The following is a 26,454-nucleotide window of genomic DNA, read 5'->3' as shown; positions in this document are numbered from 1 at the left end:
TTTCTCTGTTGGTCCTGGGAAATGTCTGATGTGGAAAATTAAGTGCTGGTCCCCCAAAATAAGTGCAGGTGCTCCCCACTGGCAACCACTGGCTCAAATTAAACACTGGCCGTTAGTTAAAACTTCACTGGAGGTCTTTGGGTATGCGCTGGGTAGGCCTCAGTTTAGCAGGGTGAGCGCTACCCCATCCAGCTTACCCATGCAGTCACAGACAGTCTGCGCTCTTTAGCCCATAACTGGGCTGCAGTGCGCACCAGAGCCCAGGAGCAAGGAGCAGAGGCCAAAGGGAAGCAGCCGCTGTGGACTAGTCATAGCCTAGGATGACGAGGAGAGGAGGACCCCCTGGAATACCCAGGTAAGTACTCGTCTCTTCTTTTTCATTGTTTGTGTACACTGGTGCACAAACAAGGACTGATGCAGCAGTTTTCTCTGCCCATGGCCCTAGCCTTCCATTTCAGACCTCTAGTGCAACGGCCTGTCCTGTGTGCAGTGCACACGGGGCAGGCGAGTGCACAAGAGGCCTTGCAGCTTTCGCTGCCTATGGCCCTGGCCTGAATTCAGGCCAGGGCCATAGGCAACGAAAGAAAGCAGCCGTTTCAGTCACTGCACTGCACACAGGAAAGGCAGGTACACAAGAGGCCTGAGACATCAGCTTTCACTGCCTACAGCCCTCTCCTGAATGTGCCCGATCTCGGAAGGGCTAAGCAGGGTCATGCCTGGTTAACTAGGCGCATTCAGGACTCCGCGGTTCACAGAACTCTGCCTCCGTGGAATCCCACAGAGTTTTTAATTAACTCCACGGGATTCCACAGAGTCCAACTCCATGAGCTCTGGCCAGGGCTATTTTCCATACCACCTGTATTAGGGTGCTGATAGGATCTTTGAAAGTGTTGGAAAATAATACTTGTCCAAAATTGTGGTGAGTGAAGCAAATGAGCCAGACCTCCTCTCTGGCATGTGCAGGGGGGTTATCACCCCAAAAACATATTTTGAAACGTGGGGTTAATAGTGCATGTTAAAGCAAAATTATTACATAAATTAGTTAAATTGCCATAGGCTCTGAAAGGGCACTCATTAAATATTCAAGCCCTTGCACAGTCTGTTAAGCCAATTGACGCCATTTTTTTCGTTCGCCCAAATGCTAAAAATAACAGTGGCAGAGTTCTGCATTTCAGGACCAGCATTTGGTCACAGTTAGACCCCTCCCATGTGCCACCATTGGCCTCTCTTATGCCTGGTATTATCTCCAGTGTGCCCCTTATGCCAATGATTACCCGTAGTATGCCAGAACTAGTATTTTACCATGGGCCCAGTTATGCCAAATATTACCTCCAGTATGGCAGTAACCGTATTTTGTCACAGATGACTGTCATGATAACAGTTGCTTTCTGTAAGCCTGCATGAGTGCACTGATAATGCAATATTCTCAATCTCGATCATTCACCTTCCCTCACTCACAATCCATCTCTTACATTTACTCTCAGTCATTTATTCTTACTTGCACTTATTCATTCTCACCCTCTTACACTCTCTTACTCTCAATCATTTGCACTCACTCACTCCGATTCACTCATATTCAGATTCGTACTCTGTTATTCATTCTCACTCACTCTCACTCATTCTGACTCATTTGTTCACACTAATTCTCACTCACATTCACTCTTACTCTTACCCACTAATACACTTACTTGCACTCACTCTTTAACTCACTCACTGAATCCCACTTATTTGCAGTCACTGACTCACAGTTACACTCACTGTCACTCACTCATTTTCATTCACAATCTCTAGCACTCCCTCACATTCATTCTTGTTAACCCATTCTCACTCACCCACTCTAACTCACCTTCAGTCACTCTTACTTTCACTCATTCTGACTCACTTACTGATACTGGAGCTCATTCATTCCAACTCACTACCTGTAGTGACTCTCACTCACTTTCACTCACACACACATGCTCACACGTAGACACTTATGCTCACACATACAAAACTTTCTCATACAAATAAACACCCGCAAGCATGCATGACCGACCTTTAAAAGTATGTTTTTTACTTATCTCAGCCGCCGGCGAAGGTCCATTTTTAATCAAAAATTGTCAGAAAAGGAGAGTGGCACACGATGCACAAAAGCACAAGCCGCCACTGTGCTGTTAGCATTCATTTTCTAACTCGGAGGTCAGGCAGAGCCAGACTATAGCAGCCCTGGCAAATTATGTCATACCAGCCCGCCCCTATCTGTGCAGATTGGGTGAGCGCAGTGAGCTAGCTCAACAGGTACAAGGTTAGCTTATGGAGAGTTCTCCACAAAAGAAATGCTTTGAAAAATGTAGAAAAGGGGGGTGCATTATACAACACACCTTTCATCATAGGCTATCCCAACTCCCTTTCCGCACCATTACTCGTACTCCCTCTCATCCTTTTTCTAAATCCTCTCTCCCTTTCCCTAACCATAACACTTCTATGACTTCTGCGCTCAACCTTACTCTCTTCTCTCCTCTTCTTGATATCAGCCTCTTGTTTTTACCTCCTCCTTCCTTGTCTCCTCCCTCTTCTCTCTCCTCCTGTCTGTTTCATTGCTCCCTTTGCTCCCCTTCTTCGTTCCTTGTGATTTTTTATCCCGTTGCCATCATCCATTCTCTGCGTTGCTCAGTTGCATTTCCTTTTTCTTTTTGCTCCTCTCTCTCCCTCACTTCACCTTCTTTATCGTCTCTCTTTCTCACCTTACCGTCTTTTTGTTACTCACTTTCTATTACACTGTTTCCCATTACTTCTTTCTCTCTTCTAAACTTTTAAAAGCAGAAGCAATTAGCAATAGAGGTAGTGCCTGCGAGGACTACGTCTAAGTAAGGAAGGGTGAAGATGATTACCATTTAGAACTTGGCAATATGAACAGCTGGACACTGGATAGCCTTATGACACATGGGAGGACTTTAATTTACTTGTAAGTCCCTAATAAATTGATGTACATGCACCCTGGCCTGCAGCACTCCTTGTGCCACTCACTAAAGTACCCTTTTAAAACACTCCTCAGGCGTGACACCACAGCCTGTAGTGCAGCTTTAAACATCCAATTTGATCTGGCAAAATAGCCTGTTTGCCTGGCTTAAACCTTCCCTTTTATTACATATATATCATCCCTGGGGTACGCACTAAGTAGCTAATAGGGCAGGGTGCATTGTATTTAAAATGTAAAATGTGGAAGTGTGTTCTTAAGTTTTACATGTCCTGGTGGTAAAAAAAACCCTACATTTGTTTTTCACTATTGAAATCGATATCTCTCCCATAGGATAGCATTGGGTTACCTTATTACATTTAATAAGTTTTAACTTTTGATTGGGAGCAGACGCAAAGGTCACATTTGGACCCAAATGAATTGTAATTTAAAATCCTCTTTAATGGTAAAGTTGGATTTTAAGTTACAATTCTGAAAATGCCACTTTTAGAAAGTTGGCATTTTCATGTCTCTACCATTTTGTCCCACTGCCAGTGTCTGGTGTCACATGACCATGCTGTTAGGCTTTATATATTCCTCACAGAGATTGTGAGAATAGGGCTTAGATGTGGGCAGGATGGGCCATCCTGACCGGATGGGTGGCGGTAGAGCTGTGCCCTGGGCCACTTACATTTCAAAGGGGCTTGCCTCCAGCACACACAAAAAGCCTAACACCAGTGTTTTGTGACCCTATACTTCTTGGATCCTTGGCAGGAGAGGGAGGAACTCTCCAGAACCAGATGTGAGGGTAGGATCAGGAATCCATTCACTTCAATGGCTGGCTTCAGGAATAAATATTAGACTTCTTGAGCCACTCGTCAGAACACTCCTGGACTTATGGACACTTTAGAAGGACTGCCCTTCTGCCAGAGGACTTCCCTACTGCTTGAGGACTGCCTTGGTATCTGAGAAGGAAAACTGGCCCTGCTTTCTTTATCCCAGGCTTACTGACTAACTCCAAGGTTCAGTTGGCTGACCTCTTCTTCTGAGCTACAGGGATAACAAGCTCCATAGGCCTCCCTGCAGCTACCCAGATGGCCTGTTGCAACTGGACATGCCTGGGCTTGCCTGAGCCTTGCTGGCCTCTGCTGGAGTGAGTTCCTAATCCCCAAAAGTTGCCTTCTTAGGTCCTGGACCCTTGGTTGGAATCAGTTGAGCTTCCCCTGTAAAGAAAGGGAGAAATCCTGAAGTCTTGGGCTCTTTACAGCTGCAAACAGGTCTGTTTGTGCTGAGACTCTGCTTCCCACTCAGACCATCACTGCAAACCTCCAGGGAACTCAGCTCTTTGTACTACAGCGACAATCAGCCAGCGATGACAGGAAATGCAAGACTCACACTTCAAGCTACAACAATGACAGCCGACGGTGACTGCCAATGCAAAGCTCCAGCATCGATCATCCATGGCACCCGACCATCACTTTGTATTACAGCGCTGACCATCCATGACGCCCATCTCGCTCTTCGTGCTACAGCCACTATCATCTGTGGCACACTCCCTGCTCCTTGCTGTCCCCCTTCAATGTGAAGGGAACTCTTTGGGTTGAATTTTGAGAAGGAAACTTTTTCATGGGGACTAACCTGGCCCCTGGTTCTGTCCTACGCTCCATCGCAGTAGGCCTGAACTGTGACTCTCATGACCAGATGACGGCGGAGGTGCTTGGTGCTTTTAGGCTCTATACTTACCTAACACTTTAAAACTGCATATCTCTGGTTCTGGTTCTGCATATGTTGTTGTTTTGGTGTCATTTCATTTATTCAAATTTACTCTATTTTTCTAAATTGGTTTGTGGTTTTCTTGTGTTGTGTTTTCACTTTATTACTGTTTGAGTGCTGCATAAATACTTTGCATCTTGCCTCAAAGTGAAGCCTGTTTTTGTATCAAGCTACCAAAGGGCTAAACACAGTTAATTTAGTGACTTTTATGGTTCACCCTGATAAGCATTGTGGTTGTTACTTGAGAAGGGCTTACAGTCCGCCTCAACCAATAAATCAGTGTCTTACACTGTAACATCAATTTAGCATGCACCATGCTTTTTCATCTGTATGGGGTACATTACCTTTAGGGCTTACAATTTTGTATGTTTCAGCCTGAGCTTTCAATGAACGGGTGGTATCTGCGTTTCTCAGCCTTCTTCCTGCACATGTCAACAATGCTGATCTCTAATGGAGCAGTATTTGTATGTGCCTGCAGTGATGCTATAGTTTCTATGGGCATAGCTTGGACTTGTCTTCCAAAACTTCAGTACCTTTAATTGATCACTACCTACAATTATCAGCTTATTAGTTTCTAAAGGAACTGCTGCAGTGTAGGAAAGTACCCTCTTTTTGGCATGGTACCCCCAATTTCTGCGTGATGTCAGTGTGTTTGACTGTGTCACTGGGATCCTGCTAACCAGGACCCCAGTGCTTATGCTCTCTCTCCTCTCAATTCTGTCACTGCATACTGGTAACCCAGTATTTCATCCCAAATTGGCATACTGGTCACCTTTATAAGTCTCTAGTATATGGTACTTAGGTACCCAGGGCATTGGGGTTCCAGGGGATCCCTATGGACTGCAGCATTACTTTTGCCACCCATAGGGAGCCCGTGCAAAGGCTTCTACAGGACTGCCATTGCAGCCTGTGTGAATTGGTGCATGCACCAGGTCACTTTTAAGTCACCCATATACCAGGTCTTCCAACCCTGAAGGCTGGGTACAGAGTACCTCTGTGTGAGGGCACCACTGCACTAGCAGAGGTGCCCCCACGTCGTCCAGGACCGTTTTCCCAGACTTCATGAGTGCGGGGACACCATTTTATGCATGCCCTGGACATAGGTCTTTACCTATGTCCAGCTGCACAATGGTAACTACGAATATGGAAATGTAAGGTGTCTAACGTCTTGGAATTATACCCCAATGCTGATTCTAGCATTGGTTGTATAGTTCCACACACTCTGGGGGTTCCACAGTGGACCCCCAGAACTGCCATACCAGCCTTCTGAGGTTTTTCAGGCAGTCTGAGCTTACACCGTACAGACAGGTTTCTGCCTTCCTGTTGCTCAAGCAGCTGGAGCCCAGAAAGGCAGAGCAAAGCATTTCCTTTGGAAGAGGGGTGTTACCCCCTCTCCCTTTGGAAATAGGTGTTACAGGCATGGAAGGTTTAGCCTCCCTGAGCCTCTGGAAATGCTTTGAAGGGCACAGATGTTGCCCTCCGTGCATAATCCAGTCTACACCGGTCCAGGGACCCCCAGTCCCTGCTCTGGTGCGAAACTGGATAAAGGAAAGGGGAGTGACCACTCCCCTGTGTACATCACCACCCCAGGTGTGGTGCCCAGAGCTCCTCCAGAGTGTCCCTGGGTTTTGCCATCTTGGATTCCAAGGTGGCGGGGCACTCTGGGAGCATCTGAGTGGCCAGTGCCACAGGTGACATCAGAGCCCTCCCCTGATAGGTGCTTACCTGTGTAGCTGACCAATCCCCCTTTCAGGGTTATTTAGGGTCTCTCCTCTGGGTGTTTCCTCAGATTCAGATTGCAAGGCTGCAGCAGGAATCCTCTGCATCCTTTACTTCACATTCTACCGACAAAACTGTATCTGGACCCTCCAGGAACTCTACAAACTGCAACAAAGAAGCAAAGACAACTTCTGCAACATTGTATCTTCAGCTCCTGCCAGCAACTGCAGCTGTTTCCAGGTGGTGCATCCTCAGAGGACAGCCAGTCCTTAACCTGCACCAGAAGAACAAAGGAATCTCCCTTGAAGTGAAGGAGTTACTTCCCTGCTTCAGCAGGCACCTCTCTGCAGCAACGACAGGTGGCTTGGGTCCCCTCTCCTGAAGAAGTGCGTGGATCCAGCAACACAGATGGTGGACTGAAGTGGTCCTGACTGTCCTGAAGTCCCGCTGTCCAACCTTGGTGGAGGTAAGAGCTTGCCTCCCCACGCAAGACAGTGCTCCTGTGCACCACATGTTTTGCAGTTGACAAGGCTTGTTGGCATTCTTCCACAAAGTTCCTTGTGCACCCTGCAGCTCCAGCCCCCAGCACTCTATCCTGCAACGCACAGCTTCCTGAGTAGTTCTCTGGCGGCATGAGACTCCTTGGTGTTGTGCTGCGTGGGACTCCTTTTGGACCTTCTTTGTCCCATGCTGTGGGACTCCTGTGCATGCTGCCTGGTCTTCTGAGGGCTCTCTGAGTTGCTGAGAGACCCCTCTGTCTTCACCTCCTGGGTGAAGGCCACCAAGTCCCTCCTGGTCTCGGGCAGCGCCATATTCCGCTAACCGCGTGCTTTGCGTGTGCCAAGGTTTGTTGGCAGAATCCAGCGATGCAAACCAGACTGGAATCATCCATCTGGTATGCAACATCATCTGCACTAACCGGGAACCCGCATCCGTCTTCTTGGGTGCAGTACTGACTGTTCTTCTTCAAAGGTGGTTCTTCTTTTGCACCTCCATCCAGGTTAGCGGGGGCTCCTGTTCTCCCTGGACTCTTCAGTGCTTCTTGGGCTTGGTCCCCTTCTTCCACAGGTCTTCATGTCCAGGAATCCATTGTTAGTGTCTTGCAATCTCTTCTGGTTCTTGCTAAATCTTCTATCACGTATTCTTGTGTGTTCTAGGAAACGTACTGAGATTTACTCCTGCTTTCCTGGGCTCTGGGGTGGGTTCTATTACTTACCTTTGGTGTTTTCTTACACTCGCAGTACCCCCCTACACACTACACTTGCCTAGGTAGGAAACTGATTTTCGCATTCCACTTTCTTAGTATATGGTTTGTGTTCCCCCAGGCCCACTTCTAACTATTGTGATTTTCACTATTTGCACTGTTTTCTAACTGTTTTTATAGCTATTACTTCATTCTAGTATATATACTGTGTATATTACTTACATCCTAAGGGAGTCTAGTCTCTAAAGTATTTTTGGCATTTGTGTCACCAAAATAAAGTACCTTTATTTTTGTAGCACTGAGTATTTTCTTTCATGTGTGTGAGAACTGTGTGACTACAGTGGAATTGCATGAGCTTTGCATGACACCTAGTTAAGCCTTTGCTGCTGATCCACATTACCCCTAGAGAGCCTGGCTTCTAGACACTGACTACATTTCACTGATAAGGGATAACTGGATCTGGTATAAGGTGTAAGTACCTTTGGTACCCACTACAAACCAGGCCAGCCTCCTACAGGGGTCAGCTTCTGTGATTGTTAGCAATGGTGCTACATTGTAATGGGGCTCTGCCTTCGCTTTTTTATACCATTTTTGCAACAACAGTGTATGAACATCTTTGTAGAATTGTTATAATTGCAATTTGCTAGTTAAGTACATGCATTATCAACAATACTGTGATTTCGGTATATATAGTATTATATGTCACTAACTACACTTGTAAGCATGGATTTTAGGCGACATACACAATTACACATTCTAGAATTCATAACACACCAGAGAGTGGATGCGCCAGGCGGCAAATGCCCAGGTGCAGCCCCCATCCAGCAACACACAGCCTACTTCCCAACGTTCTATGACAATGAAAAAAGTTAGCATATTCCAGGTTTCACAGCCATTACCACTATGATGCCAAGGGCAATAGAAATACCCGGGTGTGGAAACCATCTTTCCTTGGCATGAATGTTCTCAATATGGTAAGAATTGTAATCATTGTTTGCCAGGGCCAGAAGTGTGTCCTTGGTGTGCGATAACACTGTGTCTATGCCTGCTAATTGTGGGTAAATTAAAATAGATAGTTCTCTTCAGTAGGCACGCTGACCAACGGAGCTGACTTAAGAATGTGAGCCAAACGGGAAGCATCACTTACATCGCGTTGAATGCAACGAAATGCATTTACCATGATGCATTTACATTGCATATGCGTTTACCACGCATGGCTTTACCACGCATGCCTTTACCACGAATATTCCTTTACCACCATGCCTTTACAACGCATTTCGTTGTAAAGGTAAGAATGGCAAAGGTGTATGCGTGGTAAAGGTTTTCAAGGTAAGTACAGGTAAGTATTAAGTGGGTTGAGTGCTATATATATATATATATATATATATATGTATATATATATATATATATATATATAGTGTTTAGGGTGGGTAACAATTTTTGGTGGTAATTGCATTTTTAAGTTTAGGGGTGGGTATGGCTTTTGGGGTGGTAAGGGCATTTTTAGGTTTTAGGGTGGGCATGGGTTTTGGAGTGGTAAGGTCATTTTTAGGTTTTAGGGTGGTCATGGGTTTTGGAGTGGTAAGGGCATTTTTAGGTTTTAGGGTGGTCATGGGTTTTGGGGTAGTAAGGGCATTTTTAGGTTTTACGGTGGGTATGGGTTTTGGGGTGGTAAGGGCATTTTTAGGTTTTAGGGTGGGTATGGGTTTTGGGGTGGTAAGGGGTGTTTAGGTTTTAGGGTGGGTATGGGGTTTAGGGTGGTAAAGGGTGTTTAGGTTTTAGGGTGGGTATGGAGTTTGGACTGGTAAGGTAATTTTTAGGGTTTAGGGTAGGTAGGGTTTTTGGGTGGAAAGGCGTGTTTGTGTGTGTATATATATATATATATATATATATATATATATATATATATATATATATGTACATATATATATATATATATTTATATATATATGTCTATACATATCTATATATATATACGCACTCATATATATAGAGAAATGTATATATTACATATTATGTATTTATATATATATATATATATATATATATATATATATATATATATATATATATATATAGTGGATATTGTACTTACATCCATCTCGTTTTTACCATGAGTATGCCTTTACCAACTATGCCTTTACTATGAAATGTTCGTGGTAAAGACAATCATGGTAAAAGCATATACATTGTAAAAACATTTCGTGGTAAGTGCATGCGTGGTAATGACTTGTAAAGGCATGCGTTGTAAGTGCATGCGTTGTTCCATCATACATCCGAGCCAAACTGTTCTGGTCGTTTCTTGTGCACCATGTCTAGGTTTCACAATTGTGCAGATATTATATCCCCTATCTTGCCCTATCTGATAAGGTCACCCAGAGCACCACTCTTCCCTTTGCCTGAGCAGACTGTGTGTTCAGGGCTGCAGTCAGCATGTATGAAGGGTCCCACTTTGAAGACAATTCTGTATTCTGCAAGGGTGGTGCTTCAGACAGGGTGGACCTTTAATATCATGGCACTGTTGGGAGCTGTGCTCAGGGGCGTAGCTTGGTCAGTATTATTGGGGGGTGTGAGCTTCTGATTTCACAACCATCAGGTTGAGACATCTTGTTAAATCACATTATATGAAAAGCAGGACATGGGTGGGCTAAGGGGCACTGGAAAGAAAGAGGAGGGTAGATTGTTAGTGGTATTTAAAATACAATGTTTTTAAAACTAATCAACATTTTCTAAGGCCTTCAAACATAGGAAAGAGGGTGTATGTGTTTTTGTCAGTGTGGGCATGATTCCAGGTGAAATCCGATAGACACTTGACATTACACGACTGAAAGCGCTTTTACCCAAGTATATACAACAGAATACCTTTTTTAGAGTGGTGTAACACCCCAAACATCCCCCTGGAGCTAAGCCCCTGGCTGTGCCGAGGAGCAGGTGTACCCCGCGAACAAAGTGTCCAGGAAACAGGAGCAGGAATGGTGTTCTAGTGATCTAGCATGTGCTTGGGCAATTTATGCAAACTGCTAGGAAGCACCACTAATAGGAAAACATACATTTTTATAATACATCCTGAAGCTGTACCTGAATGGAGCGGGGGGGGGACAAATCAGGCATTTCATAGTCAAAGCAGCCAGCTTAATGACTGAAGTGAGTAGCTGATTGTAGGATAGTGCATGAACCCTGGGTGGTCTGTGTACTTTCACTTTCGCTCCCCTTGAATGAATTCAGACACATTCTATAATTTAAGCCTTGCATGTGCAAGGCCTTGCTTTTATGTGTGCATCAGTGCACAAGGAAAGGAATTGCCAAGGCCTTTCCCAGCTTCAAGGACCATCCTATTCAGGTGGAAGTGAGGCTGTGTCCAGCTCCTCCCTCCCATCCTGCTAAGGATGACCGATTAAGTCACCCCTAAGTTCCAATTGTGTGTGGCAGTCTAGGAGGAATAAACAAAGCTCAACTGCCAACTAGACCTAGTCATGTGACCAGAGACATGCTACAGGCACCAAGCGGCTAAGGTAAGAAAAGGTCATTTTTCCTAAAATTGTAATTTTCAGAATTACAATTTAAAACCAGTCTTGACCATAAATTAGGATTTAAAATTGTGATTCCAGTGACACCAAACCTGAAGGGGTTATCTCTTCCCATTTGGCAATTACACTTATAAAATGTAATAAGCAACTCCAATGTTACCCTATGGGGGAAATAGGCCTTGCAGTAGTGAAAAATGAATTTAAAAGTTTTTCTCTACCAGGACATGTAAAACCTAACAGTACATGTCCTACCTTACCTTGTACCCTGCCCTTTTGGCCTGTCCAGAGCCTGCCCTAGGGGAGGTCTATGTGAATAAAAAAGCAAGGTTTGGGCCTGGCAACATGTTTCTTTTGCCAAGTCAACACGGCAGTGTAAAACTGCACACATAAGCTCTGCAATGGAGGCATGAGACATGTTTAAAGGGCTACATAAGTGGGTGGCACAAGCAGTGCTGCAGGCCCACTACTAGCATTTAAGTTACAGGCCCTGGACACATGTAGTGCACTTTACTTGGGGCTTACAAGTAAATTATATATAAAGTTGTGGAATAAGCCAATATTACCATGTTGTAAGGAGAGAGCACATAAACTTTAGCACTGGTTAGCAGGGGTAAAGTGCTGAGAGTCCTTGTTTATTCCTCCTAAGGCCAACAAAAATAGGTCCAGCAAAATGGAGAAGGAGAGGCAAAACGTTTGGAGGAAGAGCACCCTAGGGCTGACGGGTCTAACAGGTGTAGTATGTAGCTCGGGCACACGATTTCTACTGTATATAACTAAAGGATGATATATTAGCACAGTGCCATTTAGAGACATAACATTTTCCATTGAAATGAGCATTCATTTTCATTTGCACAGACATTCATTTTTACTGCTTAAAATAAATATGGTCAAACGATATTGTATAGAAATCGGTTTTCAGATTATATTACTCATTCAGGCATCACCATGTAAAGTTTCTTGATTTGGTTTGATCCTTTTAAAATTAGAAACTTTGTTTCACACTTCAGAATTACAAAAAAGGCACGCCATTTGGCCTTTCCTAACTGCTGATATATTTTGAAAAATATGCACAGTTCATTTTCTAGGAATTTAAATTGTATTGTGTTAAAACAAATTACATCCAACCACCTTTCCTTACACACTTTCTGTACTCCAGCAAGATTGTCACATAGTTCACTTTACAAAATCTTCTCAATTTGCAGAGAAGAAAAGTAAACACCAAACTCCGTGGTAAAAGAACGAGCAGCAGTTATTCAGAAGACTGCTTCATATTTGACCTCTATCTTTGAATGCACAGCAAATGTGACAAGATAAAAACACAATTTAAAGTCATATTTATTGCTCAGTGATCTTCACAACTCCAGCATGGTCACTTTGGGGGTGCTGCAGCACCCCCCGCACCCTGACTTCCAGCACATTTGCTTCCAATTTGTGGATTTTTAAGATCGTACTCTGGAGATTTGGGTCCTCATTTTGTACCACAGGTAACTTTAATTTTTCATAGGTCTCAATAAGTAGTTCTTCCACTGTTGTAATCTCACCCAAATCCAGATCAACATGCATTATTGAATTTGTTGGATGCAGTTCTAAATTGATCAATGGAGTCCGTAAATTCTAAACACGCATTCACCAGTTTTGGTCAGTCCAATAAGGGAGTAAGTCTTCATTAGTCACAGTAATTCTTTGGATGAAGGAGGTTATTACCATGGCTTATTCAATGACAGAATGGACTCCTCCAGGTTCAGTACAGGCCAGATCTCCAAGCGGGGTGGGATGAAGTGGTCATTGCAGAGATTTTGGCAACAACTTCTACTTTTATAGCACTAGAGACTGAATTTAGCTCAAGGGAATGAATTACATTTTTGTACAAAGGTTTTGAGTTGAAAACCTGTATGATGGATTTCTGTGACGTGATTACAGGTTTATGTATCTAGCAGGAGAGCTTTTGAGTTTGCTATTTCTTATGGATACCTTTGGCTTGCTTTGGCATGTCTGCATTAATAAGGAATGGGTGAGTTGTGGTTGAGAAGATAACGGCTAGATTACTTAATCCTACTTTTCATTACTCCAGTTCCTCATTTTTTCACACCAATTGTTTTCCGACAACTAGTTCTACAATAGAACACAAGAAAGCATACCTTTCTCAGTCTTTAGTCAAACCTCCCTGAAAAATGGGGTAATTGCCGAATATACCAACATTTGCCTTGATAGATCAATCAATCAATCAATAGATTTATAAAGCGCGCTATGTACCCATTAGGGTTTTGAGGCGCTGGGGGGGGGGGGGTGTTGCTGCTATCGTTCGAAGAGACATGTCTTGAGGAGTCTCCTGAAGGTGAGGAGGTCCTGGGTCTGGCGTAGCGAGGTCGGAGTGAGTTCCAGGTCTTGGCGGCGAGGTAGGAGAAGGATCTGCCGCCAGAGGTCTTGCGCTGGATTCGGGGGACGATGGCGAGGGCAAGGTTGGCAGAGCGTAGTTGGCGTGAGGGAACGTAGAAGTTGAGTCTGGAGTTCAGGTAGCAGGGTCCGGTGTTGTGTAGTGCCTTGTGTGCGTGGGTGAGGAGTTTAAAGGTGATCCTCTTGTCCACGGGGAGCCAGTGGAGGTCCTTCAGGTGGGGGGAGATGGTGAAAAACAGGGACTAAGCCTGCAAATCCTGGACGCTTGGTACCCTACTCAGCATGCCCAATGATGGAAGCTCCCAGGAGTTTAGAGCCACAATATTCCTGGCATGGGGTCAGTGCCCTCTCCCTCCGATGTTTCCTCTATATGCACTCTGGGCCCGATTCAAAAAGGTAAAGTTAGACCAAAAGTCAAAGGGCCTGATTTAGAGTTTGACAGACCGGCTACTCCGTCACCAAATTGAAGACTATCCTGTCCGCCATATTGCAATCTCCATAATAACCTATGGCGATCGTAATACGGCGGACAGGATATCTGTCACATTTGTGACCCGTCCACAAAACTCTAAATCAGGCCCTAAGTTTAGAAATGAAGTCTAAGTTTAGCCCTAAAGTCTAACGTAGACAAAAAGTAGTAACTTACCTTTGTGAATACCGAAAAGTAGTAGAGTTAGACTTTTGGTCTAAGTTAGAAGTTTGGTCTAACTTTACCTTCATGAATACCGAAAAGTAGTAAAGGTAGACTTTTGGTCTAAGTTAGAAGTTTGGTCTAACTTTACCTTCGTGAATACCGAAAAGTAGTAAAGGTAGACTTTTGGTCTAAGTTGGACTTTTGGTCTAAACTTCAAATGCAAACTTATACCTCAGGTGTAAATTTAGACTTTAGGTCTAAACTTAGACTTCAGGTCTAAACTTAGAGTTTTGGTCCAAGTTTACCTTTGTGAATCGGGCCCATTGACGTTAGCCTTGAGGTCTGTGGGACAGCACAGTGCTACACCCATCTTTAAAGGGGCATGTAAACCTCCCATCTTTCCCGCGGGTCCTGCTGCCAGCTCTGTTGCAGTTTAGGCATACAAGCCATCCCCAAGGAGTGTGGGAAGAGGGATGGTGATTGTGCCTCTCTAATGTTATCTGTGTTTTCTTAATTGCACCAAATACTACCACTGGGTTTCTAATTGGCTCGAGGGCGGGTGGAGTACTGTAGGGGTTATAAAGTGAAAGATATAAAGAAAAGAGAGAGAAGAACAGGAGCTCAGAAGGGGCAGAATAAGGAAGAGAAAAACAGCGAAGGATGGGAAGGAAAGACAGACCGTGAGGTTAGCAGACAGAGGAGAGAGAGGGTGACAAACAGAGTGAACTATGGGGTGTGGTAAAGAGAGAAATGCTGCAGTAGGATAGAACGTTTACCCTGGGCCATAAATCAAGCAAGGACAGTGAAAGATAGCCAAACATGATGCAATGTGCCCCTGGCACCTCTGAGACCCGGTGCCACTGCACCTGCTTCACTAACACCAGGTTTGCACCTGTGAGACAAGGACATAGACAATGGAGTGAAGGGCACTAAAAAGAAAGGGAAGGGCATATAGAAAGCGAGGAAGAAGTTCAAAGAAGATGAAAAATAATTAGGGTTTGAGATTTTCAGTTGAAATTTATTATAACTGAAAAATACTTCTAAAGGGAATATTTGCTATTCACTGGAATGCACTGGATTTTGCTGCCCCTGTACTGTTTTATTCCTCTAGTTCTCGCTGATATCAAAGAAGCACAAGCGCAGGAAGTACCTGTAAGCGCCTTACTCTGATGGATGCTCCCACTATGACCCACTGGAGCAATGCCAAGCCATCCACAGAGTCCACGGATCCCCTGGGTTCACTGGATCTACTTTCACTTTGGTTCATGCACATAGCTCACCTCTGATGGCTTCAGCTTACTGTTCACTGCACATTGCTGTGTACTGACCACAGGGCTATGCTGAACTATGAGCAGTGTCTCAGTCCAGGGCCAGAGGCACCGTCTGGAAGTCATCCTCTTCTGAGAGAGGGATGGAGCTTTGCTTTCTGAAAGCTCAGGTATCAGGATTGTGGCAACAAAGATCACTGAGCTCTAAAATCAATGTCCTAAAGTCCAGTACTCTACCCTACACTGCTGCTGTTAGTTCTAGATTGCAATGGTCTGGAAAGCATCCATATGGGTGCCGCATCCCCTCACGCAGAAGGACAAGGACCATGCCATGAACATCTTCAGCAACAATGTACATCCCCTGAAAGGGCACATACTCTGGTTTTGCTGTAATTGTGCTGCCTAGAGTGCATACTCAGAACATCTACAAGATGGTTTATGAGCTGCAGACAGTGCTGCTCAGACACATGTAGAGGCCACCACTGCTCTGTGTTTACTAGTGTCTGCTCCACACAGCACAATGCAAGCAAATCAGGTGCATGGACCCCTTCTGGGCCAGCAGACAGCAGTCGAAGGTGTTCATAGGACAGCACCAGGACCACCAAGGTTGACTTTCATTCTTACCGAGTCCATGCCAAAATGAAGCTTCAAATGCATGGAGCAAAAATCACCTGTACGAGCCACAGTAACCATATTTAATGGAATTATATTGAGCTGTGTTCATTCTCCTGTGAACACAGCACAGAACACAAAGGTAAAGCGCCTCTGGCAACTCTCACCCATGTCTGGCAGGATCAAAGTTCCTGCGCCACCTTTAAATACACAGTGGGCCACATGTCTGGTATCAATGAAAGCTTACCTGTTCCTGCACTGCATTCAAATAAACACAAAACTCCACAGGCATGGCCCAACAATAAAGTACATTTCATTCAACTCCAGGCACCCTGCAGGTCATGAGACGTCATTACTACCTCAGCTGCTTCTTTAAACAGCAGCATAACTTTTTGTCAACAAAGACACTTCTGTAACAATGTTCTTAATAAGTCCTTAGCAGGCTTCTCCCCTGTGAACATGTAGCTGAGGAATGTGCCCAGAACAGACAGGAATACACATTTATCACCTCAGACATTTCTTGGTATCTCAAGACAAAGACTACAAGAGACAAAGGATACAAGAGACAAAGACTACAAGAGACAAAGGATACAAGAGACAAAGGATACAAGAGACAAAGACTACAAAAGACAAAGACTACAAGAGACAAAGGATACAAGAGACAAAGACTACAAGAGACAAAGAATACAAGAGACAAAGACTACAACAGACAAAGACTACAGGAGACAAAGGATACAAGAGACAAAGACTACAAGAGACAAAGGATACCAGAGACAAAGGATACCAGAGACAAAGGATACAAGAGACAAAGACTACAAGAGACAAAGGATACTAGAGACAAAGGATACAAGAGACAAAGATTACAAGAGACAAAGGATACAAGAGACAAAGACTACAAGAGACAAAGACTACAAGAGACAAAGGATACAAGAGACAAAGACTACAAGAGACAAAGACTACAAGAGACAAAGGATACAAGAGACAAAGACTACAAGAGACAAAGGATACAAGAGACAAAGACTACAAGAGACAAAGAATACAAAAGACAAAGACTACAAGAGACATGGGATACAAGAGACAAAGACTACAAGAGACAAAGACTACAAGAGACAAAGGATACAAGAGACAAAGACTACAAGAGACACAGACTACAAGAGACAAAGGATACAAGAGACAAAGACTACAAGAGAAAAAGACTACAAGAGACAAAGGATACACGAGACAAAGACTACAAGAGACAAAGGATACAAGAGACAAAGACTACAAGAGACAAAGGATACAATAAACAAAGACTACAAGAGACAAAGGATACAAGAGACAAAGATGACAAGAGACAAAGGATACAAGAGACAAAGACTACAAGAGAAAAAGACTACAAGAGACAAAGACTACAAGAAACAAAGACTGCAAGAGACAAAGGGCCAGATGTATAAAGGATCCGTTTTGCGATTCTCAAATACAGATTTTTAAGAAATCACTATTTAAGAAATGCAAAATGGTATGTATCATTTCTGCGATTCGGTAATAGCGATTTCTTAAAAATCGCAAATGCTATTACCGAATCGCAAATAGCGATTTCGCCCTTATTCGCACCTATGGGCCTGTAGGCCCATCTATGAGAATTATTTGCATTTCCCAAATTGCGAATTCCAGTTAGGAATTCGCAAATTAGGAAATGCAAACCCCAGGGTGCTGGTGGCCCAAGGCCCCCTCTGCTGCACCCCAAAAAACTATTTTAGAACATGTAAGGCGCACACATGCCAAAGGGGCATGTGTGCGTTACATGTCAATTTAAAAAATGCATTTATAATGCATTTTTAAAATTTTCACATGGTTACCACCAAATTGAATTTGGTGGTAATTGCGATTCCTTAATGCACAATTCGCATTAAGGAAAAGGTTGATACATGTGCTTAGGAAATTGCAAATAAGGATTCCTTATTTGCGATTTCTTATTTAGAGAATCGCAATTTGCGGTTCTCTAAATGGGGTCGCAATTTTAAGGAATCTCTATTTTAGCGATTCCTTAAAATTGCAGGCGAATGCCTTTCATGCATGAAAGGCATTTTTGCATTCTCAAACGGTCGAATTTTGCGATTCGCACCGTTTGCGAAAGCAAATTCGCTTGATACATCTGGCCCAAAGGATAGAAGAGACAAAGGAAACAAGAGACAAAGACTACAAGAGACAAAGGATACAAGAGACAAAGAGTACAAGAGACAAAGACTACAAGAGACAAAGGATACAAGACACAAAGGCTACAAGAGACAAAGGATACAAGAGACAAAGGAGAGACAAAGGATACAAGAGACAAAGGATACAATAAACAAAGACTACAAGCGACAAAGGATACAAGAGACAAAGGATACAAGAGACAAAGAGCACAAGAGACAAAGTATAAAAGAAACAAAGAGTACAAGAGACAAGGACTACAAGAGACAAAGGATACAAGACACAAAGGCTACAAGAGACAAAGGATACAAGAGACAAAGTATACAAGAGACAAAGGATGCAATAAACAAAGACTACAAGAGACAAAGGATACAAGAGACAAAGGATACAAGAGACAAAGAGTACAAGAGACAAAGGATACAAGAGACAAAGGATACAATAAACAAAGACTACAAGAGACAAAGGATACAAGAGACATAGGGGGTCATTCTGACCTCGGCGGTAAAAGGCCCTTACCGCCGGTCAGAAGTCCGCCATACTACCGCCGCGGCCGCGGTCGACCGCCACGGTCATTCTGACCACCAACTGTGAAACCGCCAAAAATCCGACATCCAAGGAAGGCCGCCACATCAGCGGGCCGCGGAAAACTGGAGATGACCAAACCTCCACCGTCACGCCAACACAAACACGCCCATGCCATTCTGACCCACGAATCCACGCGGCGGTCTTTCAACCGCGGTATTCCATTGGCGGTACACACCGCAGCGCTCAAAATACACACACAGCTCCTAAACACTGCCACATTGGACAATTTGAAATACGCACACCTGACACACATACAAACAACGCTCCCACACATCCAATCAACTATAAAACACACACCCACATCACCCACAAACCCCCACTAGTTGGAAATCGGAGCGAAGGCGAGAGCGAGAGCGAGAGATAGCGATAGCGAGCACAGCATTAGAAAACCCCAACACACACAGGAACACAACTTCATCACCCACACCACATCTACGCACACATCACCACATATCACCACGCACATCACCACAAACACCACCCCACACCTCATCCACTCCACCCCATGGCACCCCAAAGACACCCAAGGTTTTCGGACCAAGAACTCCGGGTCATGGTTGAGGAAATCATGAGGGTTGAGCCCCAGCTCTTCGGCACACAGGTGCAGCACACCACCATAGCAAGGAAGGCTGAACTATGGCAAAGGATCGTAGACAGGGTCAACGCTGTGGGACAGCATCCCAGAAATCGGGAAGATATAAGAAAGCGATGGAACGACCTACGGGGGAAGGTGCGCTCGATGATCTCCAGGCACAACATCGCTGTGCAGAAGACTGGCGGCGGACCCCCACCCACCCCACCCCAATTCACAGCATGGGAGCAAGAGGTGGTAAACATCCTGCATCCTGATGGCCTCGCTGAGTACAAGGAGGAATGGACTCTGGTAAGTAGAATCTCAACCACTTCACCCCCCCCCCCCCAAACACCAGCATGCCAACCCCCCCCCTCACCCCCAATCTCACTCCCCAGCACATAACCTCCCTGCCAATGTCTCACCAGCACAACCCACCCTAAACAACACCAACCCCTGAATGCCAACACAAACCATAGACAGCCACCACCAAAGCATGACCATTGCACATACCCATACACCCCCCCCCCCCCAAACCCTCACAACACCTCCCACAAGGGAATCCCAGCACTGGGGGACAAGGGCACCCAAAATGCACGCCATGGCACACACAGAAACAATAACCATACTCCTTTACCCCTGCAGGGCCCGAACGACAACACACCGCCACGGAGGGTCCAGAGATGTCCATCCCACCCCCAGAACAGGCCCCCAGCGAGGACAGCAGCTCTGTCGACCTAGAACCTGACGACCAGCCCGGACCATCGGGGACCTCTGGACAGTCGGTTCCCCACACACAGGCCACAGCAGACCCAAACCCCCCTGGGAACACCAGCACAGCTCCCACCCAGCGGGCCCATGCCTCTGTCCCGCGGACGCGTCAATCAGCGGTGTGTCCGCCACTACAGGGCACCCAGGCTGACCCAACACCCCAACAACAACAGGGACCTGGGGGCAGTGGTAGTGGGCACACCGTCCAGGGGACAGAGGCCCGGGGAAACAGGGCAACTGGGAGGGCTGCTGTGCGACAGGGGGGGGAGGATAGGCCCAGGGAACCGACTCTCCAAGAGGCCCTCACCACCATCATGGGAGCATACCACCACTCCCAGGAGACGATGGCGATGGTACTGGCTAGGTTCACCGAGATCCAGGCACAGCAGGAGGAACGGTACATGGGGTTCAGCAATGAACTCCGGGCCATCGCTACCGCAATGGGGACCATAGTCCAGGCCCTAAACCGCATTGAAACCACATTGCGGGACCATGTGGCACCGCAAAGGGCCCCTGTCACTAGCCAGGAACAGCCTACCACCTCCGCCGGCGCTAGTGGTCAGGAGGCCCCCACAGAACGACGGGCCACCAGAACCCCACCTCCTGCTGAAGAACAACCACCCCGCAAGAGGAACCTGAGATCTCAAAGGAAGACAGAGTAGGATGCCAGGACCCCCGCCAGTCTAATATCCCCCCGGATGTCATTCCACTGTCCCACAGTGTCACCCTGTCCAACCTTGAACTGCCCCTGCTCCATCCTTCCACTGCCATATGAACAATGCACCTGTGCGACCGAGAACTGGACTCTGCCATGGACATAACTCCACCCTCACCCTTCACCGTTTAATATCATGTACCAAAATATAGCACTAAAAATAAATCACTCATTGCACATAATCATTCTGGAGTCAGCCTGTATTATTTACAAATGTATAACACATTACTTATCAATAATGTTCTGTTATATATGTGTGGACAACATACCAATGTCAATAAGCATTAGTCCATGGGCTAACCAGGCAGAAGTCACGCAGTGGGTCATACAGCACTGAAAAGGGAAGGGAAAAGTAAACTTCAGGTTAAAAGAACTGGGGGGCAATACACAAAGTAAAGATGCAGGGGGCATTCACTAAATGGTAAATGGCGTGGGAGATTCCTACCTGTGTGCTACTGAAAATACTGTTGGATAACTCTGTCCCTGTTGTCTGGGTCGTCCTCTTCGTCTTCCTCCTCTTCACTCTCCGCAGGCTCCACAGCTGCTTCAACCCCACCATCTGGACCATCCTCCTGGAGGAAGGGCACCTGACGTCGCAATGCCAGATTGTGAAGCATACAGCAGGCCACGATGATCTGGCACACCTTCTTTGGTGAGTACATCAGGGATCCCCCTGTCATATGCAGGCACCTAAACCTGGCCTTCAGGAGGCCAAAGGTTCTTTCAATGATCCTCCTAGTTCGCCCATGGGCCTCATTGTACCGTTCCTCTGCCCTGGTCCGGGGATTCCTCACTGGGGTCAATAGCCAAGGCAAGTTGGGGTAACCAGAGTCACCAATTAGCCACACACGTTGTCTCTGTAGCTGTTCCATCACATAAGGGATGCTGCTATTTCGCATCACATAGGCGTCATGCACTGACCCAGGGAACTTGGCATTCACATGGGAGATGTACTGGTCAGCCAAACAGACCACCTGGACGTTCATCGAATGGTAACTTTTCCTGTTTCTGTACACCTGCTCATCGTCTTTTGGGGGTACTAAAGCCACATGGGTCCCATCAATGGCACCAATTATGTTGGGGATATGTCCAACGGCATAAAAATCACCCTTCACAGTGGCCAAATCAACCTCCTCAGGGAATACAATGTAGCGCCGCATGTGTTTCGTCAGGGCAGACAACACTCTAGACAAGATTTTTGAAAACATAGGCTGAGACATTCCAGATGACATGGCCACTGTTGTCTGGAATGAGCCACTTGCCAAAAAATGGAGGACTGACAGAACCTGCTCTAGAGGGGGAATTCCTGTGGGTTGGCGGATGGGGGACATCAGGTCTGGCTCCAGCTGGGCACACAGTTCATGTATAGTCGGTCAAGCCGGTATCGTAGTATGATGTGGCGTTCTTCCATTGTCGACAGGTCCACCAGCGGGCGGTACACGCGAGGATTCATCCTTCTCCTCGCAAGTCCCAGCGGACGGTGCCTAGGAAGGACAACATGGAGCACAGAGTCAAGTAAGTCACAGGTACGTTCACCACTGCATGCACAGTACACGATAAGGTATGGATGGCTATGTTTGGATGTGTGGCAATGCAAGGCCTAGGCCTGTGTGACGCAGTTGAAATTAAGCCATGTGGGCCCTTGAAATGGCGGCTGCCTGACCGGTGAAGTGGGACAATGGGATGTGAGGTCAATGCGCTGGCGTGGCACACCGTGGCGGTAGGCGGACGAAAACCGCTATACGAACCCGCATTGGTTAACATTGAACCCTATGGGATTCAGGAGCCAATGACGATGTGCGCCGGCGGTCGCGGTACGCACCGCCGTGGTACGCACCGCCGCTGCCGTGACCGCCATTTTCTATCTGCCTAATCACTCAATACCTGATCATCCACAGGAGAGGACCTATACTGCAAGTGCTGCTGTGACCTCGGTCTGGAAGTGACAATGGCTGCTGCGAATGGGGAAAGGGCCCCTGCCTTCACGTCTGAAGAGTTGGAGAAACTAGTGGATGGGGTCCTCCCCCAGTATGCGCTACTCTACGGTCCTCCAGACCAACAGGTGAGTACACTGAGTGCACATTGAATGGGTTATGGCTGTGTGGAGTGGGGTGGATGTAAGTTGTTGGGGTGGGGAGAAAATGAGGACTGCAACGCACGACAGATGAGAGAATGGGCCACATGGCAAGGTTGGGGAGGGGGGGAGGGGGTGGGCATGTACTCCAAACATGCCGAAAATTCACGTTTTCTCTTTCCCACCCTGTACATGTCTAACAGGTGAGCGCCCATCAGAAAATCGACATTTGGCGTGCCATCGCCAAGGAAGTCCGGGCCCTGGGGGTCTACACCAGACGGGGCACCCACTGCCGCAAGAGGTGGGAGGACATCCGCCGCGGAACCCGAAAGACCGCCGAGTCACTGCTGGGGATGGCCTCCCGACCTAGGAGGGGTGCCAGTCGTACCCTGACCCCCCTGATGTCCCGGATCCTGGCGGTGGCCTACCCTGATTTGGATGGGCGCTTGAGGACATCACAGCAGACACAAGGGGGTGAGTACCTGCACATTCTGCTATCCTTAAGCGCAGTTGAGGCGTCTGGGTGGGGGAGGAGGGCCGTGGGTGACACTAGGCCAGGGTGCTTTCTGTAGTGAAGTCCCCTCCCTTAGACATGGCCCTGTGCCCCCGCCCCCCACCTCTGTAGGGTGCCAAGTACAGCTATCCATGGTCCTGCATCACCCATGTGCGCGTCTGTTGTCCCTAGACCTGTTGGCCTAGTCAGAAGTACTGAGTAGTGTACCCCAATTTCGCGGCTTAGTGCATGAGGCACCTGTGTCTGTCCTCTCCGCCAACGGTATTGACAAGGCATACACTCAACTTTGTATTATTTCTCCCCCCACCCTTATTCTTTGTCTTCTTGTGCATCAGCATCATCAGGCGGAGCAGAATTGGCGTCGGAGCACGAGGGAGCTGCAAGTCACAATGCCCCGGTGGGCACTGGAACAGACACCGAGGGCACCAGTGATCCGGAGGGCGAGGGGAGCACCACAACGGGGACCGGTGAAGACACCAGCGACACGGACACGTCCTCGTTTGGGAGCTCCCTAGCGGGGGTGGCAACATCCGGGCTCCCCGCCGCCACAGGTACAGCCGCCACCCAGCGCTCCAGCTCCGCCCTCCCAGCAGCCCCTCAGCCTTCGCTCCGTGCCCACTTGCCCAGGAAGGCGGGCGTCTCCTTCGCCCCAGGCACCTCAGCCCCTGCCCCAGTTACCCCTGCTGCCCTCAGTGCGGAGCTCATTGACCTCGTGAGGACGCTCATTGTTGGGCAGACTACCCTTTTGAATGCCATCCAGGGGGTGGAAAGGGAGGTGCATCGGAGCAATGCCTACCTGGAGGGCATTCATTCGGGTCAGGCTGCCCATCAACGATCGTTCACTGCTCTGGCCTCAGCACTGATGGCAGCCATTGTCCCTGTCTCCAGCCTCCCTCTTCTAACTGCCTCCACCCTTTCTCTGTCTCCTGACCCTCAGCCTATCCCATCCACACCATCAGACCAGCCTGCACACACCTCAACACCCAAGGCCAGATCATCCAGACACAAGCACCACAGGACACACAAGCATTCACCCCAGCAACACCCAGATGCAGACATTCCAACAGTCACTACCACCTCTGTGTCCCCCTCCTCCTCGTCTCCCTCCTCCCTCCCTGTGACGTCTACACTCACACCTGCATGCACACCACCATCAGCCAGTGCTTCCATCACCAGCACACCCTCCACTACAGTCCTCACACGTGCAGTCACCACCCCCACTGCCATCTACACGTCCCCTGTGTCCTCTCCCACTGTGTCTGTCACCCCCTCTTCCAAGACACATAAACGCAGGCAGACACCCAAACAACAGCCAACCACCTCACGACAGCCTACGCCTCAGTCACCTGCACCCAAAGACAGCACACCTGACTCTCCTACAACCACATCCTCTTCCTCCACTTCCATCACCACTACTCCTACCCTTTACCTTGGTCCTAAGAAATGTTACCTCTCTAATCTTAACCTCTTTCCCTCCCCTGACCCACCCCCTCCATCGGTTAAGAGTCCCAAGAACACCTCAGCCACCACCAGCCCAGCTTCGAGGGTCCAAGTGGTGCATGGCTTCTGGAGTCCACCCTTTGGCGGCAGTGACACTTCACTGAGCAGCAAGGGGACATCCAGCCCACCCCCAGGCAAGAGGACACATAAAGTGAAGGGCCGCCGTGAGAGGACTGAGACGGCTGCCCCCAAGGAGCCAACAACGGCCACTTCACCTGCCACAACAGCCAGGGGAGGCAAGGGCCCGAGAGCCCCATCTAAGGAGCGAAAGGGCAGCAGGGCGGAGAGGTCATCCATCAGGAGCGCGGAGCTGGAGGGCCCCGCAAGCCCCATCCCGCCTGCAAGGGACGACAGCAAAGGGCCCAGGACTCCGTCCCCGAAGGGGCCTGCCACTGCACATTCGGAGGGCGAGTGATCAGGGTGTCCAGCCCAGGTCTGGCTCCCTAGACTTCCTGGAAGAGGACCGCTGAAGAGGGCCCCGCCGTGCAGAAGAGCACCGCTGAAGAGGGCCCCGCCGTGAAGACAGGCACCGCTGAAGAGGGCCCCGCCGTGCAGAAGAGCACCGCTGAACAGGGCCCGCCGTGAAGACAGGCACCGCTGAACAGGGCCCCGCCGTGCAGAAGAGCACCGCTGAACAGGGCCCCGCCATGAAGACAGGCACCGCTGAAGAGGGCCCCGCCGTGCAGAAGAGCACTGCTGAACAGGGCCACGCCGTGAAGACAGGCACTGCTGAACAGGGCCCCGCCGTGAAGACAGGCACCGCTGAACAGGGCCCCGCCGTGAAGACAGGCACCGCTGAAGAGGGCCCCGCCGTGCAGAAGAGCACCGCTGAAGAGGGCCCCGCCGTGCAGAAGAGCACCGCTGAACAGGGCCCTTCCTGTCAAGCACCGCTCCGCTGGGCCCCTCCTGTCAAGCACCGCTCCGCTGGGCCCCTCCTGTCAAGCACCGCTCCGCTGGGCCCTTCCTGTCAAGCAGCGCTCCGCTGGGCCCCGCCGTCTCAAGCACCGCTCCGCTGGGCCCCGCCGTCTCAAGCACCGCTCCGCTGGGCCCCTCCTGTCAAGCACCGCTCTGCTGGGCCCTTCCTGTCAAGCACCGCTCCGCTGGGCCCCTCCTGTCAAGCACCGCTCCGCTGGGCCCCTCCTGTAAAGCACCGCTCCGCTGGGCCCTTCCTGTCAAGCACCGCTCCGCTGGGCCCGCCGTCTCAAGCACCGCTCCGCTGGGCCCCGCCGTCTCAAGCACCGCTCCGCTGGGCCCCTCCTGTCAAGCACCGCTCCGCTGGGCCCTTCCTGTCAAGCACCGCTCTGCTGGGCCCCGCCGTCTCAAGCACCGCTCCGCTGGGCCCCGCCGTCTCAAGCACCGCTCCGCTGGGCCCTTCCTGTCAAGCACTCCCCAGGATATGGCAGTGGGCATGGTGGCCCCTTCGTGGGTCTTGCGTCGTGGACTCATGTGGCTGAGGTGCCCCCCCTTCCCTTCCCCCAGAGGTGCC

The 26,454-nt window shown here is 48.1% G+C and overlaps 1 protein-coding gene across 1 annotated transcript; it reads left to right on the top strand.

The window, feature by feature from the left end:
- Positions 1-8,844: 8,844 nt before the first annotated feature.
- On the top strand, positions 8,845-18,718 carry LOC138294010 (zinc finger CCCH domain-containing protein 13-like). The gene is made up of 3 exons (XM_069233263.1): positions 8,845-8,919; positions 16,600-17,493; positions 18,212-18,718. Exons 1-3 carry the CDS (start codon positions 8,845-8,847, stop codon positions 18,716-18,718), a joined length of 1,476 nt encoding a protein of 491 aa, XP_069089364.1.
- Positions 18,719-26,454: the final 7,736 nt, after the last annotated feature.

Source organism: Pleurodeles waltl, chromosome 4_2 (genome assembly GCF_031143425.1).
Source record: "Pleurodeles waltl isolate 20211129_DDA chromosome 4_2, aPleWal1.hap1.20221129, whole genome shotgun sequence".
NCBI classification, from domain to species: domain Eukaryota; kingdom Metazoa; phylum Chordata; class Amphibia; order Caudata; family Salamandridae; genus Pleurodeles; species Pleurodeles waltl.
Note: the sequence above shows the minus strand (reverse complement) of the source record. Positions and strands in the feature narration are given on the sequence as shown.